Source organism: Globicephala melas, chromosome 1 (genome assembly GCF_963455315.2).
Source record: "Globicephala melas chromosome 1, mGloMel1.2, whole genome shotgun sequence".
NCBI classification, from domain to species: domain Eukaryota; kingdom Metazoa; phylum Chordata; class Mammalia; order Artiodactyla; family Delphinidae; genus Globicephala; species Globicephala melas.
The window spans coordinates 82,352,901-82,375,054 of NC_083314.1; the positions used below are offsets into that span (position 1 = coordinate 82,352,901).

Sequence of the window (22,154 nt, forward strand, 5' to 3'; positions counted from 1 at the left end):
GTAGTTAGGCAGAGAGAGAGAACAAATTCTCCCTTCCTCCATCTTTTTGTTCTATTTAGGTCCTCAGTGGATTGGATGGTGCCTACCCACATTGGGGAGGGCAATCTGCTTTACTCAGTCTACTAATTTCAAATGCTAATTACATCTGGAAACACCCTCACAGATTCACTTAGAAATAATGTTTAGCCAGACATCTGGGTACCTTGTGATCCAGTCAAGTTGACACATAAAATTAACCATCATAGTCCCTAAGTTTTGGGGTAATTTTCTATGCAGCAATAGATAACTGATACACAGATTCCTGAACCTTCCCTCAATCCAAGGTCATGCTGTAGAGTTAGAGATCCAGCCCTCCCACTCACAAAGAAGCTATTCTCTTTACAGTAAAGAAGGACAAGGAATTCAGAGCATTTATTTAAGGCTGCACAACTGGAAAGTAGATTTATGGTGAAAATGAAGGGAATGATAAGTAGTACTTTTGTAGGACCATTCTGTAGAATATACTGCCTAAGCATTCTCTTTCCAGATGTGCTTTTAATTACTACCAAGAACATTTTTTTTTCTTTTAGAAGATATGTGAAATCCATGAAATGCCTTCTTATTGAAACAACAATAAAGCTGTACATTTTAGTTTCAATATTTAGTTGGAGATTCCAAAGTCAAGATTTATATAGCAATGAGGCAAAAAGATGTTATAGATTGGAATATTATGGAGACTAAAAGGATGCCAAAATATGGTATTGTTTCTGTTTGTATACTTGTTCATGTTGACAATTCTATTATTGGTTCCATTTTCTCTGGCGAGTGTTGTATGGTTAAATGTGGGTGTACACGAGCACACACACAGTGGAGAAAAGCCCCCCACATGTGCCCACTGTTCTGGGCAGTGAGCCCAGTTTGCTTTAAGCCTTTGTTATTTGCACAGTGTCCCAGATTCTCTTTTGAAATGTGCAATTCACCCAATTTTATTAACCTGAATATGGAGCTATCTGATGCTTTTTTGATAGACTCTCACTCATGTCTAGGTACACTTCCTTTTGTTTTAAACAGGTCATTCATTTCTCTGTGTTGACCTTCAGGCATTTTGCCATATGAATTGAAAGCAAATCCTCACAAGGTCAGATTTTAGTAATGCCATTTATTATTTTAAAACACATGACATTTCACGCTTGTTATGCTAATTTGGAGACCAAACCATTTTTCGTCTAAGTTCTATCAAAGGCTTTTTGTTGCTTTTGTTTGTTTTGATTTGTTTTTTAAGGAAAAGCAGATCTAGGGCCATTAAAAGGAAAAAGAATTTAAAGCATACAAGATGAAGAAAAATAATGACTCCAATGCACATGAAACAAAAATTTAGTACCTGACAGTTGAGTACCACCTCTACCACTTCATAACTGTGTGATCTTGTCAAATCATTTAAGCTTTCTAAAAAAGCAGGGATAATAATAGCATCTTTCTCACAGAATTGTAGTGAGGATTAAATGAGCTTATGCTTATACATTGCTTAAGATATGTATAATGCTGGCATGTAGCCAGTACTCAATAAATATTACTAATAATGTAAATTATACATGTAATAACAATATTAATGTTGCTGCCATGGATGTCAGCGATCAAAAATCTAAATCACGAACTCTGTTTGGAACTCCTGTGAGATCTAGTACAAATCCCCTATACTTATGAGTATGTTCTGGCAAACAAGACTGAGAGAACAAGTAACTTGAAGAAGAGGTTGCAGTGTCCTGAGGCAAACATCTCCCTGCTTGCTACACCTTCCCACCATAAACACTACCACCATCTTGTCAACATACACAACCCTCTGTGAAGGTATTTTTTACATTATCCAGGGTCTTCTCTATGGGTGTGACTGTCATTCTTTTGTCCCTTCACCTAAACACCACCACTCCCATACTGAGTGGGGATAAAACTTCAACTAAGGTTAAGCAAAAACCTCAACCAGAGGTTTCAAATACGGCTTAATACAGAGACTCCAAAAATGGAGTTTTCTCTCTCCTCTGTCAATTATTTTCTGTGCTGGTTTTATTTTCAGTGTCTGCAAGGTAGCAAGTTATCTGCCAGCAGGCCCAGGCTTACATTCTTCTTCAGGTTCACATCCATTAGAAGAAAGGTTGCCACTTTCAGAAGGTTCCTGAAGAATCCTGTCTGCACTAACTTGAGTCAGTACCCATCCCTGAACTAATTCCTGAGACTGTGAGGAAAAATTACTCTCTTTCTTTTTAAACTGACATTAAAATTATTTTCTGTTTATAGACTTAATTTTTAGAGCAATTTTAGAGTTAAATTACTCTTTTTTAAAAGGCCTGTGATACCTCCTTTTTAAACTTCATTCCCCTCATCCAATACACCAATGAATCCTGTTGGCTCTACCTCCAACTCATTCTGAATCTGTTCACTTCTTACCAGCCCCACTGCTGGCACCAAGATTTAAATCACCATTTTCTTATATCTGTACTACTTACTGGAATAGTCTTCAAAGCAGCCTCCCTGCTTCTGCTATTAGAAGCACTCTTTCACTCCTAAAGTTTGTTTTACAATAGCAGGGTGATATTTTAAAACATTTTCCAGATCATATCATGCTCCTGCTTCAAACCCTTCCTTGGTTTCCCAATGTCCTTAGAATAAAATCAACTTTTTACTATGGCCTACAAGGTCTCAGGTGACCTAGCTCAGCCAACCTCATTCCCCTTATCTCTTGCCATTCTCCTTTTGTTTAGCATGTTCCAGCTGCCTTGGTCTTCTTTGTGTTGCTCAAACATACCAAGCTTATTCCTACCTTAAGGGTTTTACAATTGAGGCTCTCCCATCATCTGCCTCCATTCCTTTCTAACCAATAACTCTACTTTATTTTCCTTGTAAGCCTTATTACCATTAGAAATCATTTTATTTGTATATTTATTTACTTGTTTACTGTCTATCTCCTCACCAGAACTCAATTTGGCTAAATTTAGTTTCTAAAAAGAGGATACTGGAAGGGGAGACCCACAGAATCAACAGAAGAGTTGAAAACTCAAAAAAAAAAAAAAAAAAAAAGGGTTCAGAAGGGACAGAAGCAGGGGAAGAAATAAGAACTCAGGTAGCAAGAAGAAACCAATTGGTCCCAACCATTTTTTCTACTCTTGTGTTGCTCCATGAAGATGCGATGTCCATGCAGAGAGTCAGGTTATACTAGTGTGGGTCTCATTACCCTCATCTATCTAGAAGAGGGCAGGGTACCTTAATAGACCATCGCATAAGACTTTTATAAAGCAATGGCAAAAAAAAAAAAAAAAGGGTAATTCTCCAAAGGAGATGTAGAGTTATTGTCCAGAGAAAGGAGGAATGAGTAAATGCTCCCCCCTCCAAAAAAAAAGCCAAAAAAAAAAGACAGAGAAACAAATGTCTGCACTAATCCCTGACGTAATATCTTGTCATCCAGAAGCCATCTACTTTACTTTAATGTAGACTGATGTATGCCTAAGAAATGCAAACAGATTTTAATATTAACCTAAATCAAATAAAAGCAGAACGATACATCTTTTGAACATCTGTTCAAAACCATACAACACACTCAAAAGATATGCACTTAAATGTTTTCTCTCTTTTATGCCCCAGAAAGATTTAGCGGTCAGGATACAGTTCTGCAAGACACCTCCTTTTGGATGTCCCACATGAAAGTAATTCATTTCCCTGATATCTACTTCTCCTACCATATTTTCTCTCAGTAGATGACATTAGTAATCATTCCATAGTTGACCTAGAAATTTAAGAGTAATTCTTGTTTCCTCCCTCTTCTTCATTTCCCATACTTCACTGATCAACAAGTGCCACCAATTCTACCTCAGAAATTCTCAAATCTAGGGGCTTCCCTGGTGACACAGTGGTTAAGAATCTGCCTGCCAATGCAGCGGACATGGGTTCGAGCCCTGGTCCGGGAAGATCCCACATGCCATGGAGCAACTAAGCCCGTGCGCCACAACTACTGAGCCTCCACTCTATAGCCTGCAAGCCACAACTACTGAAGCCCACATGCCCTAGATCCTGCGTGCCGAAATTACTGATTGTGCCGCAACTACTGAGCCCGCATGCCACAACTACTGAAGCCCATGTGTCTAGAGCCTGTGCTCTGCAACAATAGAAACCACCACAATAAGAAGCCTGAGCACCACAATGAAGACTAGCCCCCACTCACTGCAACTAGAGAAAGCCTGTGCACAGCAACGAAGACCCAATGCAGCCAAAAATGAAAAATTAATTAATTAAAATTAAAAAAAAAAAGAAATTCCCAAATCTATCCCTTCTTCAGCATTCCTGTTACCACTGCCTAAGTTCAGGCCCTCGTAACCTCAGACCCCAAATCACTTGTAACAGCTTCTTAGTTATCCCTTCTTTTCACTCAACCCACTTCATTCCATCTCCCACACAGTTGTCACACTTATGGTTCTAAAACAAAGATCTAAGTACATCACTACCCTGCTTTAAAACCTTCTATAGCTCCACACTGCTTATCAAAAACAAAAACCTAACCACCTTTGTGTCTTAGTTGGAGTGACAGAACACAAAAGTCTCTCAGAACTATTTATGAATGCAACAGTTCTTTAATTCAGTGGTTCTCTAAACTTGCTGTACATGAGTGCTTTTGTACATGAGGCTAGGGCCTCAATCTGAAAGCATATGATTTAATTGGTCTGCAGTGGAGCCTGTACATAAGTTTTTAAAACTTTCCCTAAGTAATTCAAATGTATAGCCAGGGTTTAAAAATGCAATTTAAAAGATAACTAGAAAGCCACATTTACTTCCAAACAGCATGAAGTAACAGGGTCAATATTTATTACCACTCACCGCTGATAGGAATAACTAAAAACCTGGACAAAATATATGAAAGAAAGATTTTCAGACACTGGATATTAGGCAAAACAGATAGTGATCCCAGAGAAAAGAGAAACAAAGTGAGGCACACAACTGCCCTAGTTTACTTCTTGGAGAGAGTTTATAGCTGGTAGTGGTAAGAGAGGGAGCCAAGGCAGAGCCTAGTTATCTCCCTAGGTTGAGATAAAGCTAGGAACTTGGGAAGGCCAAGGTAGCAAGAGTTCATAGAGCAGAGTACCAAAAAAGAGAGAAAATTCCAGAGATCTGCAAAGCAACCCCCTTGAGTATTCAGCTGTGTACTGATCAGCATATTTGTATGAGGAAACTAAGGCTGGGGTAAGAACCACATAAGAGAATCAGAGGGACAATCTTCTTGGCTCATACAGGATGAGAAGAGTTTGTTTTTCCAGCAACAGACGTAGAAAAAATTTCCATAATTCATGGAATATTGGGTAGTGTACTCAAAGAAGTATCAGCCCAGTAAAGGGGAAAGTTATGAAATGTTTCTTTGGTTCCACCTAACAAACCTTAAAAACAAGACCCAAAAGGGTCAAACTATTTTGAAGCAACTTAACTATGTCCCAGAATAAAGCTCAAGAATAATTACAGAAATAAAAATTATCTAGAATCCAACAATAAAATGCTCAATATGTGGCATCTGATCAAATATTACCAGGTATACAAAGAAGCAGGAAAACACTATTCAAAATGAAGAGAAAAATCAATCATGTCAATCATTAGAAACATACTAGGAGCTGACATGGATGTTAGAATTAAAACCATTTTTATAACATTCCATATATTCAAGAAGGTAAAATAAAGATTGACCAAGTTAAGTAAAATATATGGAAGTTATTTTTTTAAAAGACACAAATCAAACTTCTAGAGATGAAAAGATAGTATCTGAGATGAAAAATACACTGCATGGGATTAAGAGCAATTTAGACACTGCAGAAGAAAAGATTAGTGAACTTGAAGACATACGAATAAAAATAATCCAAAATAAAACAAAGAGAAAAAAGACTTTTAAAAAAGAACAAAGCATCAGTGATCTGTGGGAAAAATTCAAGTGGTCTAATACATGTGTAACCAGAGTTCCCAAAGGAAAAATGTTAGAAGGAGTGACAAAAAATTTTCAAAGAAAGAATGGCTAAAAATTGTCCAATTTTAATGAAAACTATAAGCTCCACAAAGCCAAAGCACAAGAAACATGAAAATAACTACACCAAGGTACATTGTAATCAAATTGCTTAAGATCAGTGATAAAGGAGAAAAATTTTAAAACATTCAGGAGGAAAAAAACCTCCATTATGTACAGAGGAAAAAAAGATAAGAATGAGAGCAGAATTCTCATCAGAAAAATTTCAGGTTAAAAGATAGCATAACAACATCTTTAAAGGACTGAAAAAAAATGTTACCTAGAATTCTATAACTAGCAGAGTAGTCTTCTTGCATGTGCAACTTGTATAGTCACACAGTACTATGCTCAAAAAGACTGTGTTTGGTTTAATATTCTGCTGTTTTTTGGTTTTTGGTTTTTTTCTGGATCTTAGATCTCCAACAAGGGATTGAACCCAGGCCCTGGCAGTAAAAGCGCTGAGTCCTAACCACTGGACCACCAGGAAATTCCCCTAATATTCTGATGTTGATGGCTTGAAATCCTTAATAATTCTGAACAGAGGGCTCTACATTTTCATTTTGCTTTGGGCCCCACAAATTATGTAGTCAGTCCTGATAACTAGCAAAAATATCTTTTAAACATGAAGGTGGAAAAAACACTTTGTCAGACACACAAAATCTGAAAGGATTCCCCAACAGTTTATCTGCACAATAAGAATAAGAAATGTTAAAGAGGGCTTCCCTGGTGGCGCAGTGGTTGAGAATCCACCTGCCGATGCAGGGGACACGGGTTCGTGTCCCAGTCCGGGAAGATCCCACATGCCGTGGAGTGGCTGGGCCCGTGAGCCATGGCCGCTGAGGCTGCGCGTCTGGAGCCTGTGCTCCACAATGGGAGAGGCCACAACAGTGAGAGGCCCGCGTACCGCAAAAAAAAAAAAATGTTAAAGAAATTCTTTCAAGCAGAAGGGAAATGATACAAGATTGAAATCTAGATCTAAGCAAACTAATAAAGAAAACTGGAAATGGGAAATATGTGAGTAAATGTGAGACCTTAGAAAATATCATTCGGAAAATGAAAATCAAAACCACAATGAGATTCCACTTCACATTCATTAAGATGGCTATTACTAAAACAAAAAAGCCCCAAAAACCATGAAAATAACAAGTGTTCGTGAGGATGTGAAGAAATCAGAACCTTTGTGCACTATTGGTAATGTAAAATGGTGCAGTCACTATAGGAAATAGTATGGGAGTTCCACATAGAATTGCCACATAAATCAGCAATTCCCCTTCTGGGTAAATACTCAAAAGAATTGAAAGCAGGTATTTGTACACCAGTGTTCATAGAAGATTCACAATAGCCAAAAGGCAGCAACAACCCAAACGTCCATCAATGAATGAATGGATAAATAGAATGTGATACATACATACAATGGTATATTATTCAGCCTTTAGAAAAGAACAGAATGCTGACACATGTTACAACATGGATGAACCTTGAAGACATTATGCTAATAATTTTCCTTTGAATTCTATCAAACATTTAAGGAAGAAATAGTGCCAATTCTCCACAAACTCTCCCCCAAAAATTGAAGAAGAAGGAATATTTCCCAACTCATTTTATGAGGAAAACATTACCCTTATACCAAATCCAGACAAAGACATTACAAGTGAAGAATACAAATCAATATCCCTCCTGAACATAGATGCAAAAATTCTTAACAAAATTTCAGCAGCTCTAATCCAACAGTATAGAAAGGATAGTATATCAGGACTAAGTGGGATTTACTCCAGGAACTCAATGCTAATTTTAATATTCTTAAGTCAATCAATGTAATTTACCATATTAATAGAATAAAAAAGAAAAATGATATAGGCATCTCATCAGAGGTAAAATCAAACATCCATTCCTAATGAAAACTCACAGAAAATTATGACTGGAAGAGAACTTCCTCAATCTGATGAAAAGTACCTATGAAAAACCTACAGGTATAAACTTAATGGTAAAAGAATGAATGCCTTCCTCTTAAGATCAGTAACAAGGCAAAGTATGTTTGCTTTTACTATTTCAATTCAACTTTGTACTAGAGGTGCTAGCTAGTGCAATAAGGCAAAATAAATAAATAAAGACATAGAGATTGGAAAGAAAGAAGTAAAACTGTCTCTCTGTCTCTTCTTCCTTCCCTCCCTCTTCCTCTCTTTGTGTGGATGACATAATTATTATGTAGAAAATTCTATGGAATCTACAAAAAATCTACTAGAACTAAATAGTGAATTTAGCAAAGCTACAGGATATAAGATGAGTATACAAAAAACAGTATAAACTAGCAATGAATAATCAGAAATTGACATTTTAAAGACATTATCATTTATAATAGAATTAAAGTTATTAAGAGTTTAAGCATGTGTCTCATAAGATATGTAAATTCTATATGCTAAAACCATAAAACAGTGTTGAGAAAAAGTAAAGGAGAACTAAATGACAGTTTCTCAACCTCACTCACTATTGATGTTTTGGGCTGGATGGTTCTTCATTGTTAGAACTGTTCTATGTATTGTAGATTATTAGACAGTATTCCTGACTTCTATTTACTAAATGCCAGTATCACCCTTGCTGTGAGTTAGGATAATCAAAAATGTGTCCAGATACTGTCAAACATCCTTTGTGAGGCATAATTGTCCCCAGTTGAGAGCCACTGACCTAAATAAATGAAGAGATATACCATGTTTATGGATCAGAAGACTCAATATTGTTAAAATATCAAATTCTCTCCAAATTAAATATATAGACTTAAATACAATCCCATTCAAATTCCCAGCAGGCCTTTTGTCTGTGTTGACCAGTGGATTCTAAAATCTATATGGAAATGCAAAGAACCTAGTATAGCCCAAACAATTTTGAATAAGAAGAATGAAATTGGAGGATTTGCACTACATTATTTCAAGATTTACAACGCTATAGTAATCAAGATAGTATGATATTGGTCTAAAGATAGACAAATAGATCAATGGAACAGAATAGAAAATTCAGACATAGACTCACATATATATGGTCAATTGATTTCAATAAAAGTGCTAAGGCAATTAAATGGAGAAAGGATAGATTTCTCAACAAACAGTGTTGGAACAACACTACATGCGAAAAAAAGAACCTTGATCAATACCATATACTAGATACAAAAGTTAACTCAAAATGGATAATAGACCTAAATGTAAAACATGCAACTATAAAACTTCTAGAAGAAAACATAAGAGGGAGAGAGGGGGAAGATGGCGGAAGAGTAAGACACGGAGATCACCTTCCTCCCCACAGATAAATCAGAAATACATCTACACGTGGAACAACTCCTACAGAACACCTACTGAACACTGGCAGAAGACCTCAGACCGCCCAAAAGGCAAGAAACTCCCCACGTACCCGGGTAGGGCAAAAGAAAAAAGAATAAACAGAGACAAAAGAATAGGGATGGGACCTGCACCAGTGGGAGGGAGCCGTGAAGGAGGAAAGGTTTCCACACACTAGGAAGCCCCTTCGTGGGCGGAGACTGCGGGTGGCGGAGGCGGGAAGCTTCGGAGCCGCGGAGGAGAGAGCAGCCACAAGGGTGTGGAGGGCAAAGCGGAGAGATTCCCCGCACAGAGGATCGGTGCCGACCAGCACTAACCAGCCCGAGAGGCTTGTCTGCTCACCCGCTGGGGCGGGCGGGGCTGGGAGCTGAGGCTCGGGCTTCAGTCGGAGCGCAGGGAGAGGACTGGCGACGTAAACACAGCCTGAAGGGATTAGTGCGCCACGGCTAGCCGGGAGGGAGTCCGGGGAAAAGTCTGGACCTGGCAAAGAGGCAAGAGACTTTTTCTTCCCTCTTTGTTTCCTGGTGCGCGAGGAGAGGGGATTAAGAGCGCTGCTTAAAGGAGCTCCAGAGACGGGCGCAAGCCGCGGCTAACAGTGCGGACCCCAGAGACGGGCGTGAGACGTTAAGGCTGCTGCTGCCGCCACCAAGAAGCCTGTGTGTGAGCACAGGTCACCATCCACACCTTCCCTCCTGGGCGTCTGTGCAGCCCACCACTGCCAGGGTCCCGGGATCCAGGGACAACTTCCCTGGGAGAACGCACGGTGCGCCTCAGGCTGGTGCAACGTCATGCTGGCCTCTGCCACTGCAGGCTCGCCCCACACTCCACACCCATCCCTACCCCCGGCCTGACTGAGCCAGAGCCCCCAAATCAGCGGCTCCTTTAACCCCGTCCTGTCTGAGTGAAGAACAGACGCCCTCCTGCGACCTACACGCAGAGGCAGGGCCAAATCCAAAGCTGAACCCCAGGAGCTGTGCGAACAAAGAAGAGAAAGGGAAATCTCTCCCAGCAGCCACAGAAGCAGCGGATTAAATCTCCACAATCAACTTGATGTACTCTGCATCTGTGGAATACCTGAATAGACAATGAATCATCCTAAATTGAGGAGGTGGACTTTGACAGCAAGATTTATTATTTTTTCCCCATTTCCTCTTTTTGTGAGTGTGTATGTGTATGCTTCTGTGTGAGATTTTGTCTGCATAGCTTTGCTTTCACCATTAGTCCTAGGGCTCTATCCGTCCATTTTTGTTTTCTTTTTTACTTAAAAAATTTTTTTTTCATAATAACTATTTTTTTATTTTAATAAATTTATTTTATTTTACCTTTATTTTATTTTCTTTTATCCTTTTCTTTCTTTCTACTTTTTCTCCCTTTTATTCTGAGCCGTGTGGATGAAAGGCTCTTGGTGCTGCAGCCAGGAGTCAGTGTTGTGCCTCTGAGGTGGGAGAGCCAACTTCAGGACACTGGTCCACAAGAGACCTCCCAGCTCCACATAATATCAAATGGCGAAAATCTCCCAGAGATCTCCATCTCAACACCAACACCCAGCTTCACTCAATGACCAGCAAGCTACAGTGCTGGACACCCTATGCCAAACAACTAGCAAGACAGGAACACAACCCAACCCATTAGCAGAGAGGCTGCCTAAAATCATAATAAGTCCACAGACACCCCAAAAACACACCACCAGACGAGGACCTGCCCACCAGAAAAACAAGATCCAGCCTCATACACCAGAACACAGGCACTAGTCCCCTCCACCAGGAAGCCTACACAACACACTGAAGCAACTTTAGCCACTGGAGACAGACACCAAAAACAACAGGAACTGCGAACCTGCAGCCTGCAAAAAGGAGACCCCAAACACAGAAAGATAAGCAAAATGAGAAGACAGAAAAACACACAGCAGATGAAGGAGCAAGATAAAAACCCACCAGACCTAACAAATGAAGAGGAAATAGGCAGTCTACCTGAAAAAGAATTCAGAATAATGATAGTAAAGATGATCCAAAATCGTGGGAAAAGAATAGAGAAAATACAAGAAACATTTAACAAAGACCTAGAAGAACTAAAGATGAAACAAGCAATGATGAACAACACAATAAATGAAATTAAAATACTCTAAAAGGGATCAATAGCAGAATAACTGAGGCAGAAGAACGGATAAGTGAGCTGGAATATAAAATAGTGGAAATAAATACTGCAGATAAAAATAAAGAAAAAAGAATGAAAAGAACTGAGGACAGTCTCAGAGACCTCTGGGACAACATTAAATGCACCAACATTCGAATTATAGGGGTCCCAGAAGAAGAAGAGAAAAAGAAAGGGACTGAGAAAATATTTGAAGACATTATACTTGAAAACTTCCCTAATATGGGAAAGGAAATAGTTAATCAAGTCCAGGAGGCACAGAGAGTCCCATACAGGATAAATCTAAGGAGAAACACGCCAAGACACATATTAATCAAACTGTCAAAAATTAAATACAAAGAAAACATATTAAAAGCAACAAGGGAAAAATAACACACAAGGGAATCCCCATAAGGTTAACAGCTGATCTTTCACCAGAAACTCTGCAAGCCAGAAGGGACTGGCAGGACATATTTAAAGTGATGAAGGAGAAAAACCTACAACCAAGATTACTCTAACCAGCAAGGATCTCATTCAGATTTGATGGAGAAATTAAAACCTTTACAGACAAGCAAAAGTTGAGAGAGTTCAGCACTACCAAACCAGCTTTACAACAAATGCTAAAGGATCTTCTCTAGGCAAGAAACACAAGAGAAGGAAAAGACCTATAATAACAAACGCAAAACAATTAAGAAAACGGGAATGGGAACATACATATCGATTATTACCTTAAATGTAAATGGATTAAATGCTCCCACCAAAAGACACAGATTGCTGAATGGATACAAAAACAAGACCCATATATATGCTGTCTACAAGAGACCCACTTCGAACATAGACACACATGCAGACTGAAAGTGAGGGGATGGAAAAAGTTATTCCATTCAAATGGAAAACAAAAGAAAGCTGGAGTAGCAATTCTCATATCAGACATAAGAGACTTTAAAATAAAGAAGAGCAAAGAAGGACACTACATAATGATCAAGGGATTGATCCAAGAAGAAGATATAACAATTGTAAATATTTAGGCACCCAACATAGGAGCACCTCAATACATAAGGCAAATACTAACAGCCATAAAAGGGGAAATCAACAGTAACATGTTCATAGTAGGGGACTTTAACACCCCACTTTCACCAATGGACAGATCATCCAAAATGAAAATAAATAAGGAAACACAAGCTTTAAATGATACATTAAACAAGATGGACTTAATTGATATTTATAAGAAATTCTATCCAAAAACAACAAAATACACATTTTTCTCAAGTGCTCCTGGAACATTCTCCAGGATAGATCCTATCTTGGGTCACAAATCAAGCCTTGGTAAATTTAAGAAAATTGAAATTGTATCAAGTATCTTTTCCGACCACAACGCTATGAGACTAGATATCAATTACAGGAAAAGATCTGTAAAAAATACAAACACATGGAGGCTAAACAATACACTACTTAATAACGAAGTGATCTCTGAAGAAATCAAAGAGGAAATCAAAAAATACCTAGAAACAAATGACAATGGAGACACGACGACCAAAAACCTATGGGATGCAGCTAAAGCAGTTCTAAGAGGGAAGTTTATAGCAATACAATCCTACCTAAAGAAACAGGAAACATCTTGAAGAAACAACCTAACCTTGCACCTAAAGCAATTAGAGAAAGAAGAACAAAAATACCCCAAAGTTAGCAGAAGGAAAGAAATCATAAAGATCAGATCAGAAATAAATGAAAAAGAAATGAAGGAAACGATAGCAAAGATCAATAAAACTAAAAGCTGGTTCTTTGAGAAGATAAACAAAATTGATAAACCATTAGCCAGACTCATCAAGAAAAAAAGGGAGAAGACTCAAATCAATAGAATTAGAAATGAAAAAGGAGAAGGAACAACTGACACTGCAGAAATACAAAAGATCACGAGAGATTACTACAAGCAACTCTATGCCAATAAAATGGACAACCTGGAAGAAATGGACATATTCTTAGAAATGCACAACTGCCAAGACTGAATCAGGAAGAAACAGAAAATATGAACAGACCAATCACAAGCACTGAAATTTAAACTGTGATTAAAGTCTTCCAACAAACAAAAGTCCAGGACCAGATGGCTTCACAGGCGAATTCTATCAAACATGTAGAGAAGAGCTAACACCTATCCTTCTCAAACTCTTCCAAAATATAGCAGAGGGAGGAAAACTCCCAAACTCATTCTACAAGGCCACTATCACCCTGTTACCAAAACCAGACAAGGATGTCTCAAAGAAAGAAAACTACAGGCCAATATCACTGATGAACATAGATGCAAAAATCCTCAACAAAATACTAGCAAACAAAATCCAACAGCACATTAAAAGGATCATACACCATGATCAAATGGGGGTTATTCCAGGAATGCAAGGATTCTTCAATATACAGAAATCGATCAGTGTGACACACCATATTAACAAACTGAAGGAGAAAACCATATGATCATCTCAATAGATGCAGAGAAAGCTTTTGACAAAATTCAACACCCATTTATGATAAAAACCCTGCAGAAAGTAGGCATAGAGGGAACTCTCCTCAACATAATAAAGGCCATATATGACAAACCCACAGCCAACATCGTCCTCAATGGTGAAAAACTGAAAGCATTTCCACTAAGATCAGGAACAACACAAGTTTGCCCACTCTCATCACTCTTATTCAACATAGTTTTGGAAGTTTTAGCCACAGAAATCAGAGAAGAAAAGGAAATAAAAGGAATCCAAATCAGAAAAGAAGAAGTAAAGCTGTCACTGTTTGCAGATGACATGATACTATACATAGAGAATCCTAAAGATGCTACTAGAAAACTACTAGAGCTAATCAATGAATTTGGTAAAGTAGCAGGATACAAAATTAATGCACAGAAATCTCTGGCATTCCTATACACTAAGGATGAAAAATCTGAAAGTGAAATCAAGAAAACACTCCCATTTACCATTGCAACAAAAAGAATAAAATATCTAGGAATAAACCTACCTAAGGAGACAAAAGACCTGTATGCAGAAAATTGTAAGACACTGATGAAAGAAATTAAGGATGATACAAATAGATGGAGAGATATACCATGTTCTTGGATTGGAAGAATCAACATTGTGAAAATGACTCTACTACCCAAAGCAATCTATAGATTCAATGCAATCCGTATCAAACTACCACTGGCATTTTTCACAGAACTAGAACAAAAAATTTCACAATTTGTATGGAAACACAAAAGACCCCGAATAGCCAAAGCAATCTTGAGAACGAAAAACAGAGCTGGAGGAATCAGGCCCCCTGACTTCAAACTATACTACAAAGCTACAGTAATCAAGACAGTATGGTACTGGCACAAAAACAGAAATATAGATCAATGCAACAGGATAGAAAGCCCAGAGATAAACCCATGCACATATGGTCACCTTATCTTTGATAAAGGAGGCAGGAATGTACAGTGGAGAAGGGACAGCCTCTTCAATAAGTGGTGCTGGGAAAAATGGACAGCTAAATGTAACAGTATGAGATTAGATCACTCCCTAACACCATATACAAAAATAAGCTCAAAATGGATTGAAAACTTAAATGTAAGGCCAGAAACTATCAAACTCTTAGAGGAAAACCTAGGCAGAACACTGTATGACATAAATCACAGCAAGATCCTTTTTGACCCACCTCCTAGAGTAATGGAAATAAAAACAAAAATAAACAAATGGGACCTAATGAAACTGCAAAGCTTTTGCACAGCAAAGGAAACTATAAACAAGACCAAAAGACAACCCTCAGAATGGGAGAAAATAATTGCAAATGAAGCAACTGACAAAGGATTAAGCTCCAAAAGTTACAACCAGCTCATGCAGCTCAATAACAAAAAATCAAACAACCAAATCCAAAAATGGGCAGAAGACCTAAATAGACATTTCTCCAAAGAAGATATACAGACTGCCAACAAACACATGAAAGAATGCTCAACATCACTAATAATTAGAGAAATGCAAATCAAAACTACCATCAGATATCATCTCACACCATTCAGAATGGCCATCATCAAAAAATCTAGAAACAACAAATGCTGGAGAGGGTGTGGAGAAAAGGGAACCCTCTTGCACTGTTGGTGGGAATGTTAATTGATACAGCCACTATGGAGAACAGTATGGAGGTTACTTAAAAAACTACAAATAGAACCACCATACGACCTAGCAATCCCACTACTGGGCATATACCCTGAGAAAACCATAATTCAAAAAGAGTCATGTACCAAAATATTCACTGCAGCTCTATTTACAATAGCCAGGAGATGGAAACAACCTAAGTGTCCATCATCGGATGAATGGATAAAGAAGATGTGGCACACATATACAATGGAATATTACTCAGCCATAAAAAGAAACGAAATTGAGCTATTTGTAATGAGGTGGATGGACCTAGAGTCTGTCATACAGAGTGAAGTAAGTCAGAAAGAGAAAGACAAATACCATATGCTAACACATATATATGGAATTTAAGAAAACAATAATGTCATGAAGAATGTAGGGGTAAGACAGGAATAAAGACACAGACCTACTAGAGAATGGACTTGAGGATATTGGGAGGGGGAAGGGTAAGCAGTGACAAAGTGGGAGAGTGGCATGGACATATATACAGTACCAAACGTAAAATAGATACCTAGTGGGAAGCAACCGCATAGCATAGGGAGATCAGCTCGGTGCTTTGTGACCACCTAGAGGGGTGGGATATGGAGGGTGGGAGGGAGGTAGACACAAGAGGGAAGAGATATGAGAACATATGTATATGTATAACTCATTCAGTTTCTTATAAAGCAGAAACTAACACAGCATTGTAAAGCAATTATACTCGAATAAAGATGTAAAAAAAAAGAAAAAGAAAACATAGGAAAATATTTTTGTGACCTTGGGTTAAGTAACAGTGTCTTAAATGTAACATTAGAAGCAAAATCCTTTAAAAAACATTTGATAGTTTGGACTTATTTTACAGAATTTTAAAAACTTCTGGCCTTCAAAAGATACTGTTACTAAAATGAAAAGACAAACTGTAGATTGGGAGAAAATAGTTACAAAGTACATATATAATAAAAACTTGTATTTAGAATAAAGAACTCTTAGATTTAACAATAAAAAAGCAAACAACTCCACAAAAAATGGGCCAAAAATTTCAACAAACACTTCACCAAAAATATACAGATGTTAATAAAGCACATGAAAAGGTGTTCAATATATGTAGTCAATGGGAATTGCAAATCAAAATCATAATAAGATACCATTTCACACTCACTAGAATGGCTATCATAAAAAAAGACAGTAACAAATGTCAGCAAGGATGTGGAGAAATAGGGACCTTCATACATCTCTGCTGGGAATGTAAAAGGTAAAATCCCTTTGACCAAGATTTTGGCAATTTTCTAAGAAGTTAAACATATGCCTACTGTTCTGCTCCTAGAAATTCACCCAAGAGAAATGAAAGCATATGTACACACAAAGACCTGTACACGAATATTCACAGCAGCTTTATCTGTAATAGCCATAAAACTGGAAGCAACCCAACAGCTGGTGAATGAATAAACTAAATGTAGTATAACCATACAATGTAATACTACTCAGCAATGAAAGAAAATGAACTATTGATAGCCACAACAGTATGGATAAATCTTAAAATAACTAAGCTGAGTGAAAGAAGCGAGGCAAAAACAAAGAGTTCATGCTGTATAATCCCATTTATATAAAATTCTAGAAAAAGCAAACTATCATGTAGTGACAAAAGGACCAGTGGTTGCCTGTGTTACTGGGGCAAGATGAGACTGAAGGGAGGGATTTTAAAAGGGCAGAAGGAAACTTTATAGGATGATGGACGTGTGATGATTTCACAGGTATGTATTGATACACATATTGAGACTTTTCAAATTGTACATTTTAAATTTGCCCAGTTTACTGTATGTCAATTACATCTCAATAAAGCAGTAAGAAAGAAGTAAATAACAAAAAGAGAGATGGCTAAAGAGACACAATGGTTGAAGTTTGATGTTAGAACTATACTGATCCTTCTTTGACGTGATTTCCCACCACCCCCAACCTCCAATAGTTGCCTGCTGGTTCCAGGCTATCCACCTAGAATGTGCAATCTGCTAGGCTTCACAAGTGCCCATTGAGGCACATTGCCATAATCTGGCAACTCACTTAATTCCTCTTTTTAAATAGTTGTATACTTGAAAGAGGAAAACCTTTGAATGAAATCCTCATAGAAAAGTTCTATCACAGCATGCGTCTCATTTCAATAAGGCATTTTCCCAGGGCCATACATTTTGCTCATATCCCTCTGCTAAAATTTACTTCCTAAGAGAGTGGCATGGACATAGATACACTACCAAATGTAAAATGGATAGCTAGTGGGAAGCAGCCACATAGCACAGGGAGATCAGCTCGGTGCTTTGTGACCCCCTAGTGGGTGGGATAGGGAGGGTGGGACGGAGACACAAGAGGGAGGAGATATAGGGATGTATGTATATATATAGCTGATTCACTTTGTTATACAGCAGAAGCTAAGTCGCCATTGTAAAGCAATTATACTCCAATAAAGATGTTAAAATAAATAAATAAATAAAATAAAATTTACTTCCCATCCAACCCTGGCTTCATTATCTTGTTAGGCCAGAAAAAGTTCATCTCCTGTGTGTGTGAAGCCCTCTCTGATCCTCTGCCTCTTAGTGCCGTATCCAGTTACCATTAACCACGTGGTTCATATTACCAGCATGTAGGGGCTAAAACAAGGTCCCCCAGCCCCACTTCCCTATACCCCCATCATGAATTTTGCCTAAGGAAAGTAAGCTTGCCATTTGGAATTTAAACTTTACAATGAAGACAAACTGGTTCAGAGAAGAAATATGCAGACACTTGAAACAGACATAAAGATTCCCAAGCCAAACAGACCACTACCTGAAGAAATAACATGTCAGCAAATAAAAGAAGGTGCGCATGAGAAGAGAGGTTGATCATTAATGCCACTCACCATCCAGGGAAGAAAGAACCCATCTGTATCCTTTGATACTCTGTTTGAAGCTATTACTTTTTTTTTAAATTTAGAATTCCCTGATTAATTCTCCTTATTCTAAATTCAAGTTTCACAAACAACCTTTTGATTATAATTTGGCTTCCAAATGTGGCAAGTATGCCAAGAGACCTCACTTAAATTAAAAATGAGAGTCTAGTTCCCTAAGATGACTCCTCATTATAAATTAGTAATTTGCCATTCTAGGTTTATATAGTAGTCTTGTATTTATTTATTTTTTATTTCCACAATCCATCTTACAGTTATAGCCCTTTTTCCATACTGTAGTTAGGTGAGCAGAGTTTAGAACTATAGATTCTCAACTACCTGAGGGTAGTTTTGCATCCAGTTTTGCACTGGCCTCCACCATCATTGCTTGATTAAAAAAAACAAAACAAAAAAAATACTGAATTAAAATGAGCTGCTTATTTCCATTTTTAGTTTATTAGGAGTTAGAAAATTGGATACCAAAGACACTCCTTCCCAAGTGCAAGCCTCTAATACTCATAAACCTCTAGTACTAGTACTATAGCTAAGACAGGTTGTTGTTTTTTGTTGTTGTTTTTAATATGGAGTAGTTTTTGTTTGTTTGCTTGGTTTTGGGGTTTTTTTTTAATTTTGTTTTTTGGGTCTTCGTTGCTGCGTGTGGGCTTTCTCTAGTTGCGGCGCACGGGCTTCTCATTGCGATGGCTTCTGTTTGTTGCGGAGCAAGGGCTCTAGGTGGGTGGGCTTCAGTAGTTGCAGCACGCGGGCCCTAGAGCGCAGGCTCAGTATTTGTGGCGCATGGGCTCAGTTGCTCCGCGGCATGTGGGATCTTCCCGGACCAGGGCTTGAACCCAAGTCGCGTGCATTGGCAGGGAGATTCTTTTTTGATTTTTTGGGTTTTTTTTTTGCGGTACATGGGCCTCTCACTGTTGTGGCCTCTCCCGTTGCGGAGCACAGGCTCCAGACGCGCAGGCTCAGTGGCCATGGCTTACGGGCCCAGCCGCTCCGCGGCATGTGGGATCTTCCCGGACCGGGGCACGAACCCACGTCCCCTGCATCGGCAGGCGGACTCTCAACCACTGCGCCACCAGGGAAGCCCGGCAGGGAGATTCTTAACCACTGCGCCACCAGTGAAGTCCAAGACAGGTATGTTTTTAAAAGTATGTTGCACATTCCTAGAGAACTGATTTTTAAATGAGGGTCAGAGTAGCACCAACCTCAGTGAAGTTTCTGACACTGTTTCATTTAAGTATTCCTGAAATGTTTAAAAACATTTCAAGCCTCATCACATCAACTAAGATGAATGTAGAGACATGTCAGATGAATAATTATTAAGGAAATAATGAAAGCATATACCTTCTATTTTAACAATTAAACCACAATTTAGAGAACTAATTCTAACACCACAAACTTTTTGTTACCAAAGACAATAAGAAAAATCACATCTTTAGGATAAGGAGTCATGATACATTTAAAATTTTGCAATGGTAATGCTTCTTTTGATGAAAAGAGTTCACCCCAGTATATATAAAGTAGTTAAGAAACTTTAACTTATAAATATATATTCAGATTAATTTTTTTTGTTTCAGCCTTTAAAAAAATTTCAAAGTAATCTGTGAAAAATATTCAACACACCATAGATACACATGTTTAAAAAAGCAATTATGTTTGGGCTAAAATTCCACTTTATAAAAAAATCAAATAATGAATACTTCTTGCTTCATTCCTTCTTAAAAGCAATAATTTATCATGAGTTTCTTAACAGAAATGTGATTCCTTTAAGTACTGTTAACTGAATAGTCTGACTCAGTTTTCTCAGCTAAACAGTGGACAGTGTGATGAATAAATACAATTGCCTGTGAATAAATTAAGTTTCCTCATTCACAAATAAAACATAGTCTTGAGCACAAAATACAGATCCCATTAACATTTGGTTCTGTAATTAATACTCAGAAGACACAACTCCTGATTTTATGCATAGGAGACAGGCCTAGAGAAATGAAGAAACTTTTTTCAGATCCCAGTTTAGTTAATGGCAGCTTAGATACTGAAACCACTATTGCCTTGTAGTTTGATTTATGAGTGCTAGTTACGCAGAAAAGAATAAGCTAAAGATGCTCTGACAAGGAAACGTTTATTTCCAAAAGTCAGCAGCACAATCTGTCTCTTCTCCAAAGAAATAGTATGTATGGCAGACGTTCATCCTGCTGCTGCTACATGAAGAAAATTTGGGCCTAATTTGTCTGGTCTTCCAAGCCAGAGCAACGGAAGTGACTGGGTTTAGGTGGGGCTCATCCTGCTGGGCGTCATCCAGCCAACAGGCAAGGCTCCAGCTCTGCAGGAGAAGAGAGGTAGCCTAGGAAAGAACCAACCCCAACCCTGCTGTCTGTATCTAAGATTGGGAGGGGAAAAAAGGATAAGATAAGGCAGTGGGTACTCTTTCAACTGTACACCCACACACATTTCCTGGTCCTTTATCTTCTTTACCATTCTTAGCGCTTCCAACCTGGCACGGCCTTCTGAATCATGTGTTCATCTCTCCTTTGACTCGACCCAACCGGCATGGCCTTCCATCTCACCTCTACCAACAAAGCCGTTGACTACACGTTAAGCAAGGACCTTGGGGAGAGACTGGGTTTCCTAAGCTTTAGTCCGGTACAATCCAGCTCCACACCTGTATTTCTAGGCAACTCCCTACTGTCTCTCCCCGACCTGTCCCCGCCACCAGCCCCATCACCCCCCTGTCCCCAGCCGTGCCCTCCAACTTGCTCCAAGCTAATGTCACCCTGTGCCAACCCCTCCCAAGCGCTCGGGGCTGCAGCCCGTGGGTCCCAGCACCGAAAGCGGTTCTCCTAACCAGCGCAAAGGGCGCCGCCACTCCCGGTGCGGTCTGCAGCCTCCGGGGCTCCCGCGCCGCTCTCACCTCATCCAGGGTGCGGCTGCCGCGGCTGCCTCTTCCTCCTCGGCCGCGGCTGCCCAGCTCCCGGACGGCTCGGGATGCCGTCGTTCCCGGCCGGGAGACTGCCGTGAGGACTGTGGGGTTCGCGCCGTGTCCCTGGACCAGTAGGGCGCGTGGCGCGCCCGGCTGGACGCGCGGCAGCAGCGGCCGCAGTCGCAGCGGCGGCGGCAGCAGGATCCGCTGTCAGTCCTCTTCATGAATTTCACGGGCCTGGACAGCCCAATCCTAGTTACCGTCCTTGCTTGGTTTTCCTAAGGTCTTCCCGCACTGCCAGGGCGCATCCTCTGGGCGTGGATTACCATCCACTCCAGTTGCCACTGTCGTGGTGGAGACCTGGAAAGACCAGGCCTCCTCCGCGGCTGCCTCGGCCACCTGCTCCGCCCAGATTGCTTCGGTCCCTCTTGCACAAACGCCCGCCGCTGCCTCTTAACCCTCTGTCATCTCCCTGTTTTCTCTCCACCCACCACCTCAACCTGGAGAGCTTTTCATTTCCAGACCTGCTTTCTTTTTTCTTCCTGTCTGATTCATTGTCACCGTCCTCAATTTCCAACCTCAAAAAGTTTCTCCTTTTCTCATTCCCTCTCTCCATATTTTCCCGGTTTTTGTCCTCCACCCTCCAAATCAGTCATCCTCTTATATTTTATATTATTCTCCTCAGAATCATTACTTCTCCAGGTTGTTGTCTAGCCTCCTT

The 22,154-nt window shown here is 39.3% G+C and overlaps 1 protein-coding gene across 15 annotated transcripts in view; it reads right to left on the reverse strand.

Annotated features, from left to right (window-relative positions):
- The window catches only part of PDE4DIP (phosphodiesterase 4D interacting protein), a 224,037-nt gene extending 202,177 nt beyond the window's left edge, over window positions 1-21,860 (reverse strand). For 10 of the 15 annotated variants that reach the window (XM_060300611.1, XM_060300648.1, XM_060300669.1 and 7 more), the window contains exon 1: window positions 21,425-21,859. In XM_060300611.1, the coding sequence (XP_060156594.1) occupies window positions 21,425-21,657 (233 nt within the window). In that variant the 5' untranslated portion in view covers window positions 21,658-21,859. Of the gene's footprint in view, window positions 1-21,424 lie in introns of all 15 variants that reach the window. The other 5 variants (XM_060300509.1, XM_060300663.1, XM_060300504.1 and 2 more) reach the window with 2 other exon arrangements.
- Window positions 21,861-22,154: the final 294 nt, after the last annotated feature.